At 48.9% G+C, this 12,512-nt stretch overlaps 1 protein-coding gene across 1 annotated transcript; it reads right to left on the bottom strand.

Annotated features, from left to right (window-relative positions):
* Positions 1 to 1,223: 1,223 nt before the first annotated feature.
* HDHD2 (haloacid dehalogenase like hydrolase domain containing 2) lies at positions 1,224 to 11,608 on the bottom strand. Its single transcript, XM_053408546.1, has 6 exons — positions 10,767 to 11,608; positions 9,410 to 9,618; positions 5,841 to 5,925; positions 4,122 to 4,338; positions 3,956 to 4,019; positions 1,224 to 2,664 (listed from the first exon to the last, which is right to left on the bottom strand). Exons 1-6 carry the CDS (start codon positions 10,865 to 10,867, stop codon positions 2,561 to 2,563), a joined length of 780 nt encoding a protein of 259 aa, XP_053264521.1. The 5' UTR covers positions 10,868 to 11,608; the 3' UTR covers positions 1,224 to 2,560.
* Between the last annotated feature and the right edge of the window lie 904 nt (positions 11,609 to 12,512).

A 12,512-nucleotide genomic window follows, 5' to 3' on the forward strand; every position in this document is an offset into this window, starting at 1 on the left:
CTACCGAGAATGCCCTCTGCCTGGTTCCCTGTAACCTCACTTCTCGCAGTGAGGGAACCACCAGAAGGCCCTTGGCGTTGGACCTCAGTGTCCGGGCTGAACAATGGGGGTTCTGACCTTATAGTTCTGACTATAAGGGGAGATAACACAGGACTGTATCTCAGTCTTTCAAACTGGGACCACAGATAGTGTTTTTAATGAGCAAGCTAAAGCTAGCTTTGAGTACAGCTGCAGTCCTGTGCACTGTTAATCAGAAGTAAGCTCCATGGAACCTGGACTAACTTCTGGGTAAAAGTGCGTAAGATTGGCATGCACATCCCACGGCAAACAGTGAGATTTGTCAGTTCTAACTAACTAGTTAATTTCAATGACATTTGGGTTGTAGTCCTAACCCTACTTGCCTGTGTGCAAGTCTCACTGGATTTGGGCCAGTGGTCTTTTTACAACAATTGTTTTAGGTTTTGCTGTTACCATATTTATAGCCCACTTTTGGTCCGGAGGGGCTCGGTCTCATCAGAGCAGCATTTTCCATTTAAGAAACAACAATTAGGGTTGGATCCTGCCAGAATGAAGGAAAGATTTACACATGTGCTTGACGCTGCTGCTTGAAATTGGCAGCAATGGAGCAGCACTTAACTTTGCCTAAACGGTTGTGTTTTGTTGTGTCTTTTGTTATATGAAAGTGGGGACACGGGTGGCGCTGTGGGTAAAATCTCAGCGCCTAGGACTTGCCGATCGAAAGGTTGGCGGTTCGAATCCCCGCGGCGGGGTGCGCTCCCGTCGTTCGGTCCCAGCGCCTGCCAACCTAGCAGTTCGAAAGCACCCCCGGGTGCAAGTAGATAAATAGGGACCGCTTACCAGCGGGAAGGTAAACGGCGTTCCGTGTGCTGCGCTGGCTCGCCAGATGCAGCTTGTCACGCTGGCCACGTGACCCGGAAGTGTCTCCGGACAGCGCTGGCCCCCGGCCTCTTAAGTGAGATGGACGCACAACCCTAGAGTCTGGCAAGACTGGCCCGTACGGGCAGGGGTACCTTTACCTTTTTGTTATATGAATCTCTGATCAGCGTTCCTAATCTTCTTTCCACTCAGCTACGGTCTCCGTTACAGTCCTGGTGTCTTTTTCATCCAAAAGAGATTGTAGCTGTAGCTCATTAAGAAACCTGCTCTTTCAGTAAAGCCGCTGCTACAATTACAGTCTAATAATTTAACACTCAGGAGCACCATAAAATAAACAAAAAGGGCTTCATTCTTAGTTTTGCAAATGGTCCAGAAAAGCCATTTACTGCCATTACAAAAGTTAGCTCATTTTGGTGCTGTTAACATGGTGCGGGAAGGATGGGACTTGCTTCAAATTGCAATTTCATTTTACAGCTGTACTAACAAAACCCCATAAAAAGTGGGGAATTTGTCCCCATGGTTTCCCTAGGATTTTCCCTCTCCGTAAGGAAAAGGGTGGGCGACTCCCCCAACCCAATGAAACCTTGCAACTGTCAAATTAATAGGCCCCCATTGAAGTCTAACATCAGAAATTCATGGTCTATAGAAGCCATTATGGGCCAGATCTCTGTTTCCAAGCCATTCCTGTTAATAACCCCACCTAATTAAAACATCTGTAAAGCCCTGGTAGTTCTAATTTGTGCATAAAAATTGAAAAACAACCCTGGCCTCTATTAATGGGCTGGCAGAAGTTCAGCCATGAATATGATTATGAATGGTAGGAGTGCTTTAAATTAAGAATCGCTAATTAAGATGCAGCCCGGCTGTACTTAATTGGATCAGGAGGAGGAAAGTGGCTAGGCATGGTAAGTAACCTAAACATAATCCCTTGATATTTTGCAATTTAGACTTCCAGTAAATGATAGCTTGTGGTACCGTTTACCATGTCGCTTTAAAAAAAAACACACCACACACGTTACCATAAAGTGGTTTAAATGTGGTTGGTGATGTTTGGATTGATCAAAAACTTTGTTTAGGTGAACGGCGAACCTTGGCTGCTTTTGGACTCTGGCAAGCATACAAACTCAGTTATTAACCAGCACTGTTCTGTTGACACACACACTTATCACCCAGAGCTCAGAAACAACACCTGAGAATTCCCCTGTTCATGGCATCAGTGCGGGAAAGAGGGTGGAACAGGAAGGGAAGAGAGAGGCCAGTCCACTCATGCCTCGCTGTTTTTTAACTAGGCTTGGGCTTAGTGTTTATCTCCTTTTCCGTTCAAATGTCATGCCGCAGGACTAACTGAGTTATGCTTTCTGCAAAAGTGCAGAAGGTGCCACGCTAGACAGCAGACGAGGGGGGAGGGGGACATCTATTTGAGCTCTCCCTGCCGTGAAAAGAACAAGAAAACTGGCATGCCAGGCAGGGTGAAGGCTAGGCTACGACTCTTCTCTGTAATTCCTATGCATAGGAAGCTACCCTTCTGGGGAGAGCATTCAAATGTGATCGCTTGGTGCCGTCCAGCGAGAGCTCCCCAAGCAAGTCTGGGCTCTGCTGAGGATGCCACCGGATGATTCAGCCTTTGGCATGTGATGGCCATGTGTAACTCTTGCAGGCTTCTTCATAGGAGATGTCGGAGGATGTGATCTACAGCATGGGGAAAGCTCTCGCAAGTTAAGTATGGAGGAGGAGTAATTTTGCCTTCATCCCCCTCTCGGTATTTCCCTGTAACAAAAGCAGAGAGAAAAGGTTCCGTCTCAACGCCTGGTTCGCGTTGGCATAACACATTCCCGACATCTATGCATTATAACCGTTCCCAACTATGCCCACTCGACCTCTTTGCTCTGCAAAACTGGTGGTGTTACAGGTGCCATGATACTTGCTCTGCATTTGTAAGCAATCCGTCTTTTCTTGTGGCAGCACACACTTCGGAACTCCTTGACTATTGAAATAAGGGAGGCCCCCTTTTTTTCAGCCCCTTCTAAAAACAGTTTAGACAAGCCTGCCCAGATATGTAGAATGTTGCCATATGTCTTAATCTGATTTTTAGTTACCATATTTTTCGCTCCATAAGACGCACCTAACCATAAGACGCACCTAGTTTTTAGAGGAGGCAAACAAAAAACAAGAAAGCACCGCAAAGCCTCTTGAGCGAAGAGGGAGGAGCGCTCCCACTATGCTCAAGAGGCTTTGCATGGCTATCCCTGAAGCGAGAAGAGCAAGAGGGATTGGTGCGCACTGATCCCTCTTGCTGTTCTGGCTTCTGGGATAGCTGCGCAGCCTGCATTCGCTCCATAAGACGCACACACATTTCCCCTTACTTTTTAGGAGGGGAAAAGTGCGTCTTACAGAGCGAAAAATACGGTATTTGTTTGAATGTTTTAAATGGTTCTTTTAACTTTTTTGGGGGGGGGGATCAAACAATTTGAGGTGTCCGGTGGTATATAAATCTTGTGAAATAAATAAGCAGCCCATGGCGTGGATAATAACAAGATAACCTATGACATGCATAAAGGTAAAGGTAAAGGGACCCCTGACCATTAGGTCCAGTCGTGGCCGACTCTGGGGTTGCGGCGCTCATCTCACTTTATTGGCCAAGGGAGCCGGCGTACAGCTTCTGGGTCATGTGGCCAGCATGACTGAGCCGCTTCTGGCAAACCAGAGAAGCACGTGGAAACGCCGTTTACCTTCCCGCCGGAGCGGTACCTATTTATCTACTTGCACTTTGACATGCTTTCGAAGTGCTAGGTTGGCAGGAGCAGGGACCGAGCAACGGGAGCTCACCCCGTCGCATGGATTTGAACCGCCGACCTTCTGATCGGCAAGCCCAAGGCTCTGTGGTTCAACCCACAGCGCCACCCGCGTCCCTATGACATGCTTAGCACCTACCAAAGATAAGTGTCTACATCTCCCCATTTAAAACTTTTCCTTTCTGCAGTAGGCTAGATCCTGCACACGCATGCATCCCTCTAGCCTCCACCCAGACAAGCAAGAGGCACGGTGAGATGGTGCTTACCCGTCTTCACCAGTATCCCCAGCATCCCAGCGTTCTGGGCGCCTCCCACGTCATCCCTGCAGTCCTGCCAAGGCAGAGGGGAACAAAAATGTTAGGCTTGCTTGGTTCCCGGACACTCCGCGAGAGCCTCCATCTTGAAGGCGGGTTAACATGCTCAGGCACTCACGTCCCCAATCATGACGGCTTCCTCTGGCGTGCAGCTGGCACCACGCAAGGCTTCCAGGAAGAACGTCTGCTCGGGCTTCCCCACCACGGTGGCCTCCACGTCGGCTGCGTATTCCAGCCCCGTGACAAAAGGTCCAGGGCCGAGAGCGAGCCCGTCTTTCCTTTTGTAATACCTGGCTTTGTGTATAGCTATGAGGGGAGCGCCATCGAGGATCAGTCTTGAGAAAGGATGGGGCGGGAGGAAAATAAGAACGTAAGTGGAGCCTCCTGGATCAGGCCAATGGTTTTCACAGTGGCCAACAAGATGCCCTGTAATTTTTTTTTGTTAATTTTAATTTTTTTACCAACCACCAAAACACAAACACTGAAAACAAACCGTGAAACCCCACAGGCGGCTGATACATTGGGTATACATAATCAATAATAACATATTCAAATCAACCATGTGCACAATTCTATATACCTTAACATTCCTCCCTCCACAAGGTTTATTTAACTTTTAACATTTTAATTGCCCCAAATTGTTCAAACCTGCCCAAATAATTCAATATCTTCTCAAACCAATCCTCCTCCTCCTCACGGACCTTAAACCCTTTCATTTTACGTATCTTCACAGTTAGATATTCTAAGATTATAATATTTTTCTATTTTCCCCTCCATTGGTTCACCCCTAGCTCTTCTGCATTTTTCCAATTACTCGCTATAACCCATCTGGCTGCAATTACCATCAATTTTACTCATTTAAATTTCTCTTTTGCTTCTAACTTGGTGCTACTCAGGCTAATAAAGGTAAAGGTAAAGGGACCCCTGACCATTAGGTCCAGTCATGGCTGGACTCTGGGGTTGTGGCGCTCATCTCGCTTTATTGGCTGAGGGAGCCGGCAAACAGCTTCTGGGTCATGTGGCCAGCATGACTAAGCCGCTTCTGGTGAACCAGAGCAGCACACGGAAACACCGTGGTGATACCTATTTATCTACTTGCACTTGATGTGCTTTCGAACTGCTAGGTTGGCAGGAGCAGGGACCGAGCAATGGGAGCTCACCCCATCACGGGGATTCGAACCACCAACCTTCATGATCGGCAAGTCCTAGGCTCTGTGGTTTAACCCACAGCGCCACCCGTGTCCCACTCAGGCTAATAAGAACCATTAATTTAAATATTTCCACCTTCTTACCCACAATTCCTGATATTTCTATACCAATCTGTTTCCAGAATTCATTAACTAACGGACAATCCAGGAGGCCCTGTCATTTGAGAAGGTCAGGGAAAGTTCTTGCCACCTGGTTTGAGAGAGCACTTGGCAAAGTCCTCTTTGGCTGGGCCTCTTCTCTTTATATTATTTATTAGCAAAAATGTCCCGGGAGGGTGTGTTGACTGGGGAAAGCTCTAAGGGCCTGGTGGAGAGGTTCTAAGCATCAGGTTTCCCCATCAATGCCATAACAGATAGCAAAGTCCTTCCCTACTTAGAAGGACAACAGTGTGACTCATTGTGCTCTGAAAGCCCCTGGAGACGCAGGAATTCCACCTGGTACCACCAAGCCCTGCTGACGTCCTCCCAGTAATAAAAAGAACCCTTGGGACAGTATCGTCATAAAGTTATCTGGAGGTGTGCTATGTGACAGGTAGAAACTGAGCTTGTGCCAAATGTTAATTGCCTGTTGGGGGCTAAAGGAAGTCGTTTCTTATAAAGAAACTCTTTGTCACGTCGTTTCGACTTACCGAAATGCATTGTTCATCGTTTGGTAATTGAAGTGGTCAGGAGCAAGCCCTATCACCACAGCATTAGGCTCGCTTGTATCGATCCCTGGAAAAAAAAGAGGACAGCCAAATAGCTCGCCTTACATTGACTTAGTGTGCACCCCGGAAATGATCTCTTTCAGCTTCTGCCTTCTGGAAGAAGGTAAAGATAAAGGGACCTCTGACCATTAGGTCCAGTCGTGGCCGACTCTGGGGTTGTGGCACTCATCTCGCTTTACTGGCCGAGGGAGCCGGCGTACAGCTTCCGGGTCATGTGGCCAGCATGACTAAGCCACTTCTGGCGAACCAGAGCAGCGCACGGAAACGCCTTTTACCTTCCCGCCGGAGCGGTTCCTATTTATTTACTTGCACTTTGATGTGCTTTCAAACTGCTAGGTTGGCAGGAGCAGGGACCGAGCAACGGGAGCACACCCCATCGCAGGGATTCGAACCACCGACCTTCTGATCGGCAAGTCCTAGGCTCTGTGGTTTAACCAACAGGTTATAAAGACTAGGACTAGCCACCTGAGAAACAGTTTCTACCCAAATGCAATTCTGGTTTTAAAAGCAGTATAAGGAGTCTCTATAGGAGTATATTGTATTTTAAAATGGGGTTTCAGAGTTTTTAGGGCTTTTTGAATGTCTTATGTAGATTTTTCAGTTTCATTGTTCTGTATGGGACAATGACAATAAAGATATCGTATCATTACTGATACAATTGCCTTGGCGTGAAATCTTCAGGTGGCAGAAGAGAAAGGGACCCAAGTCCACTGTGCTGATTCTGCTGAACTCTTCTGCTAGAACTTTTCGCCTCTTTGCCACTGCTGTCTCTGAACTTTTTCCACTGAAGTTGGGCATTATAAGAACTTTGCAGCTTTAAGAACGGGTTGCCTGAGCTTCCTCCTCCCTCCTCGCTTTTGTGTCATGTGTTGTAATTTGCAGACCTGAGGGCAGGGGCTGTTATGGATCTGCAAGTCTCTTTAGCTGAATAGCAGAGGGACAATGCCTTCAATGGACAAGCGTTAGAGATGGCAGCTGTTCAAACTGGGCATAGGGAACATGAGTGGCATCCAATTAACTTGTTCCATCAGCAACCCTAACCCACCTCCAGCTGTACACCTCTTAATTTTTTTTTTTTGGGGGGGTGCCCCAATCCTCTGGAGCAGATGTGGGGAAGGTGCAGGACACATAAAAGGGGAGCATAGGGAAAGTTCTACTGTAGAAGCTAACAGAAGGAGGGCATCGGTTGCTGATCGGATAGCCCCACAATGCCCTCTCCAACATTATTACAAAACAAAAACGCAGGAACTGAAAAGCAAGCTGGTGTGGATTTCGCTTGCAACTTTCTCTGGGAGCATCTGGGTCCATTAACCAAAGGATGGATTACACTCATCCATCTGCGAGCAATCTTATATGAAGATTATCCAAGAATAATTCCATAGTAGTTACTAACAGGAGCTTAAACATCTTTCAGCGTACTTAAACTATTGAAAACCGGAGTTTAAAAAAACCCGAACCACTAGATATGGAGGGAAGAGCGAGGCAGAAAACCCACAGAAGTGTGCATCAGAGCTGACCGAAAGCGCGGAGGGGAGGGACTTTTGGGGGGGTTGGGCAAGGGCCACATTCCACCTTGGCCAGCTTTCTGGGGGCCGCCTGCTGGTAGAAGGCAGGGCCAATGCAAAAGGAAGTGTACCCAATTTGTGCTCTGACACACACTCATGTTCTGCCCAGGAATGAGTCTGGGAGGGGAAGCATGTAAGCATTTTGTAAGCCTAATTGGTGGGGATGTGATCTTTGTGAATATCGCAGCTGGACAGGCTTAACACTTCCCTCCTTAGCTGCACCCTCCATCCCCCTGTGCAGCAAATTAAGCTTGCAGTAGGATATGACCCTTTAATTGGCACCCAAAGGATTGAATGGGGTCACAGGGGGAGGAGCTATGAGCCTATCTGCCAAGACAGGCGCCACAGCTGAAAGCAGATGCATAAGAAACCCCACAGATCTGGAACTTCAGATGGGAGTCGAGCTATTGCATTGCCAAACTATGAAGTCCAAATTAAGCTTTAGACAGGCAGCAAAAGCAGGAAGAGAAAAAGAAGAAGAAACCCTCAATTAAGCTTTAAATAAAGCAAACAAACAATATAAGCCATCTCGTCATGGACATAGAGGGTTTATGGGTCGTACGAATTTCGCTGAACGATGCAAACGGTCCATTAAGCGATCAGAATATAGTATACATGTTTTCTGTGCTCTACTTTAATTAAAGTCTGCAGTATAGAAAGCTAATTCTGCTCGAGTCTTGTAATGGTCTGCTGCAGTTCCTAAAGCGACTGTGTATCTCTTGCAGGACAGATAGCAGACTCTCCCAGTGAAATGAGGGCTTCTCTGGGCAAGTCCGCGCGGTTCCTGGCAATCGACACACAACCACTCGGGGAATGTCATGGACTGGCTGGATGCAGAGGAGACACCAGCCGAGGAACCTCCAGGAGAAGAAGACTCAGAGCCTGGGGTGTGGTGGTGGAACGGCAATGGGTAGTCAGGGGGAGAAGACTAGGAGGAGGAGGTGGCAGAAGCTGAAGAAGTGACAGCAGGAGTCAGTAAACTTTTTCAGCAGAGGGCCGGTCCACTGTCCCTCAGACCTTGTGGGGGCCGGACTATATTTCAAAAAATAATAATGAACGAATTCCTATGCCCCACAAATAACCCAGAGATGCATTTAAAATAAAAGTACACATTCTACTTATGTAAAAACACACTGGTTCCCAGACTGTCCGCGGGCCGGATTCAGAAGGCAATTGAGCCAGATCTGGCCCCTGGGTCTTAGTTTGCCTACCCATGAGTGACAGGGTTTAGTGAGCAGGAAGCAGCTGTGGCAGAGAGCAGTTCAGAATCAGAGGCAGGAGCGAAGGCAGGAAAGGAAGGGGCCAAGAGGCAGATATCAGGCAGGCTGCTGAAGCCAACAGGGAGTCTTCCCTTCCCGCTGCAATGAGCTCCCTTCCCCCTGGTCTCTTAGAACCCGCAGAGAAATAAAACGGGCAGAGCCGAGGTAGTTGTGCGCAGACACAGCCTGCGACTATGTGGGAAAGACCCTGGAGAGGAGGAGTCCTATGGGGAAGGCAGGGACCTTCAGTCCTCGCATCAGGATGAGGCCTCCTAGAAAGGGTTGCTGAGACCACTAGGCTTGAGCCCTGCTTTGTTTCCTTGAATAAAGAGCTAAGTTCACTGGCCTCAGTCAATAGATCCTACTGTTCACGTATCGGGGATGAGGGACGCTATTCAGTCTGAGGGCCGCATTTCATTCTGAGAAACATTTCAGGGGCCACATGCCAGGTGTGGGCGGGGCCAGAGACAAAAGTGGGTGGAGCAACAAATGTATAAACTTTACCTTTATCCAACAGGATCACAATCACACCATACCGTGGATGCATTATAATGCCACTTTACTTTAAGTTTGTCAAAGTGTTAAGGGTGCTGACCTCACAGAGCTACGGTACCCAGGTCCCTTAGCAAACTACAGTTCCCAGCAAATTGGCGCCAGGACACTATACCTTTGAAATCGTGCAGTGCGTTGTCTTCGACAAGCAGCAGGGGCCTGACTTGCTTCTGCTCCAAGAGATTTCTGGCTGCCGTCAGAGACGTGAAGATCTCATCTTCCTTGATGTCGAACTCGAGTTTCCTCAGCCTCTCCAGCAAATCTCGCTTGCACTCCTTTGTCGTATTGGTCACAAACCGGATGGAAACCGGAGCACTGCGCAGCCTTGACCCATGAAAAACAGGGTAAGCAGTTTAGGACGCTGCCATTTTCGGAAACCACGGCAAAAACATGTTTTTGTTCTCGCATTCATGGAACAGCTTCATCAGAAGATAACATGAGCGCATTATCACAAGAGGGGTGCCAAGCGGAAGTGCTAAGAAGATTACTCCTGGATCTTTGGAGTTTAACAGAAAGAGAAATCCCACCTGAGCCCTATGGCTTTTGATCACTCAAGCTTGAATCCAATGTCCCAGTGTAATGGGGGGTGGGACAGGAGGGAAAGTTTGGTTTCACACATATGACATTGTAATGTTGTCAGGTGCATGCCAGGGACTGGCAAGACACTGCAGAGTGTGCACCAGGAAAAGTGAGGGCTGGATTCTGGTTCGGGAGAGGGAGGCAGTGGTTTATGGGGAATTTTACCAGCCAGGAAGCAAGAGTCGGAGGCTGGAAGATGGGGCGCAGGACGGGTAGGAAGAAGAGGCAGGTCAGGCTGGGTGCTTCCCCACCCTCTCCTGCACCACTGTCTCCCAGAACCAGGAAGGGACTGAAAAGGGAAGAGCAGAGGCAGCTTGCATGCAGAGGCATAGTCTCCAGCATGCATGCATGCAGCTCTTAGGGGAAGGCACATGAACTGGTGGAGGAGGAGTGGTCCCCTGCTGCTGCAACTGCTCTATAGGGTGCAGACCTGGGGATAGCCGCCTAAATACAAGACTGTATTTGGAGCTGTAGAAACAACTGTGTGGTGTAGTGGTTAAGAGTGGTGGACTCGTAATCTGGTGAACTGAGTTCGCTTCCCCGCTCCTCCACATGCAGCTGCTGGGTGACCTTGGGCCAGTCACACTTCTCTGAAGTCTCTCAGCCTCACTCACCTCACAGAGTGTTTGTTGTGGGGGAGGAAGGGAAAGGAGATTGTGAGCCGCTTTGAGACTCCTCAGGGTAGTGAAATCAGCCCTGAGCGCTCATTGAAGGACAGATCGTAAAGCTGAGGCTCCAATACTTTGGCCACCTCGTGAGAAGAGAAGACTCCTTGGAAAAGACCCTGATGTTGGAAAAGACCTTTTCCTTGCCCAGTAGCAGCCTTTGTGAAAATGGCCTTTTTACACGTTTGTTTTCTGTTCTTTCAGGGGTGCCTGGAAGGGATAACTTGCCTTTTAAGAGCTTCCTGGGCCCCTGGAACAGCCGAGTCTTCAATATGAAGCGTTCCACTGAGATCCACCAGGACTGCCTTTAGCGCACGCCGGGCTGCCATCCTTCACATTGCCAGGAGAGGGAAGGAAGATTAAACAACCAAAGAGTTAGATAACAATGGACAATTAAAAAGGCACTCTGTTATATGCTCCATTTGTGCCAAGCCTAGTAATGCTTAGAGAGCATTACCCAGCGTGTTCAACGAGCCCCTTTGGACAGGGAAGTAAGAGGCAACATTAAAAATATATATACATAATTGATAGAACAAGCATTTTCTCCCATTCGCTGCCCACACAGAAACCACCTTTTTCAACTTTTAAATTCCACAAGCGTACTCGCACCAGAGAGAAACGGCACGTCCAGCTTGGATTTAAAAAATACAGGCTATCTTATCTCAAGTCTTTTGAGTTTTTATATTTTTACCTGCTGCATGGAACAGAGGTGCGGTGCCAACCGCAGCAGCATGACACAATTAAAAAGCAATTAGGCGTGTGCCCCCCTCCCTTCATTGGAAGAATTTTGCAAAGCATTCCAAGCCGAATATTGTTCTGTTTCTGTAGGTGGAGCGTCAGATGCACAGATGGGGAAGGAAGAGCCACGCGATGCGACAGGACCAGCAATAGAGCCCAAGAGTCCAATCTGAACACAGCAGGTGTTGGACAGAAGGCTGCCCGTATCTTGCTTCAGGGAATGCAAAGTGCCCATATTAGAAACTGTCCCCAAAGCAGAGGAAATTGGGGGAGAGAGATGCCTTTTATCTGTGCAACTGTGGGGCTGTTTCACATGGGTGCATCATGCTCAATGTGGATGTTTCACACTTTAGAATGTACCGTATATAGGACGCACTTTTTCCCCACCAAAAATGAAGGGGAAATGTGTGTGCGTCCTATGGAGCGAATGCAAGCTCCTTGGCTTCAGCGATAGCAACGGGAAGCCTCCGAAGTGCAGAGGGAGCACTCCCTCCGTGCTCCGGAGGCTTCGCGTTGCTTTTGCTGAAGCCTGGAGAGTGAGAGGGGTCGGTGCACTCCAGGCTTCAGGCAGCTATCCGCAAGCCTTCAGAGCGCAGCAGGAGTTCCTGCCGCGCTCCGAAGGCTTGCGGATAGCAGCTTGAAGCCCGGGGAGTGCAGCACCAACTCCCGCTGCGCTCCCGGGGCTTCAGGCAGCTATCCGCAAGCCTTCAGAGCGCGCCCCAGCCCCGGGAGCGGTGGCAAGGCTGCGCACAACCTTGCTGCCACTCCCGGACCTGTTCTGGGGGCTGGGGTTGGGGGAAGCTCAGGCTTCCCCCGCCCCAGCCCTGCGGCTAAAAACGAAGCCAAGACAGTGAGCGGGATCCATCCTGCTCGCTGTAAAGCCGCGCGCAGCCTCTCCCGGCTGGAGAGGTTGCGCGTGGCTAAAGAGGAAGCCAAGACAGCCAGTTGAATGAATAATTTTTTTTCTTTTATTTCCCCCCCGAAAACTAGGTGCGCCCTATTGTCCGGTGCGCCCTATGGCGCGAAATATACGGTAAGCAGAGAGTGCTGGATCAGGCCAATGGCCCATCTAGTCCGGCATCCTGTTCTCACAGCGTCCAGCCCAATGCTTCTGGGAAACCAGCAAGCAGAATGTAAGCACAAGAGCCCTCTCCCTTCCTGTGGTTTGCGGTGGCTGCTATTCAGAAGCATTGCTTCCTCCAGATGTGGAGACCAAGCACAGACATCATGGCTAGT

The sequence above is a fragment of the Podarcis raffonei genome, chromosome 11, assembly GCF_027172205.1.
Source record: "Podarcis raffonei isolate rPodRaf1 chromosome 11, rPodRaf1.pri, whole genome shotgun sequence".
Taxonomy (NCBI): Eukaryota; Metazoa; Chordata; class Lepidosauria; order Squamata; family Lacertidae; genus Podarcis; species Podarcis raffonei.

What these genes read in the sequence shown, in the direction of transcription:
- HDHD2 (XM_053408546.1), bottom strand. Translation starts at nt 10,867, where the DNA reads ATGGCAGCCCGGCGTGCGCTAAAGGCAGTCCTGGTGGATCTCAGTGGA. An exon ending in CGCACTGCACGATTTCAAAG is followed by an intron (nt 5,926 to 9,409) that starts GTATAGTGTCCT and finishes TTTTTTTTCCAG; the next exon opens with GGATCGATACAAGCGAGCCT. An exon ending in GGGGATACTGGTGAAGACGG is followed by an intron (nt 2,665 to 3,955) that starts GTAAGCACCATC and finishes CTTTTGTTACAG; the next exon opens with GGAAATACCGAGAGGGGGAT.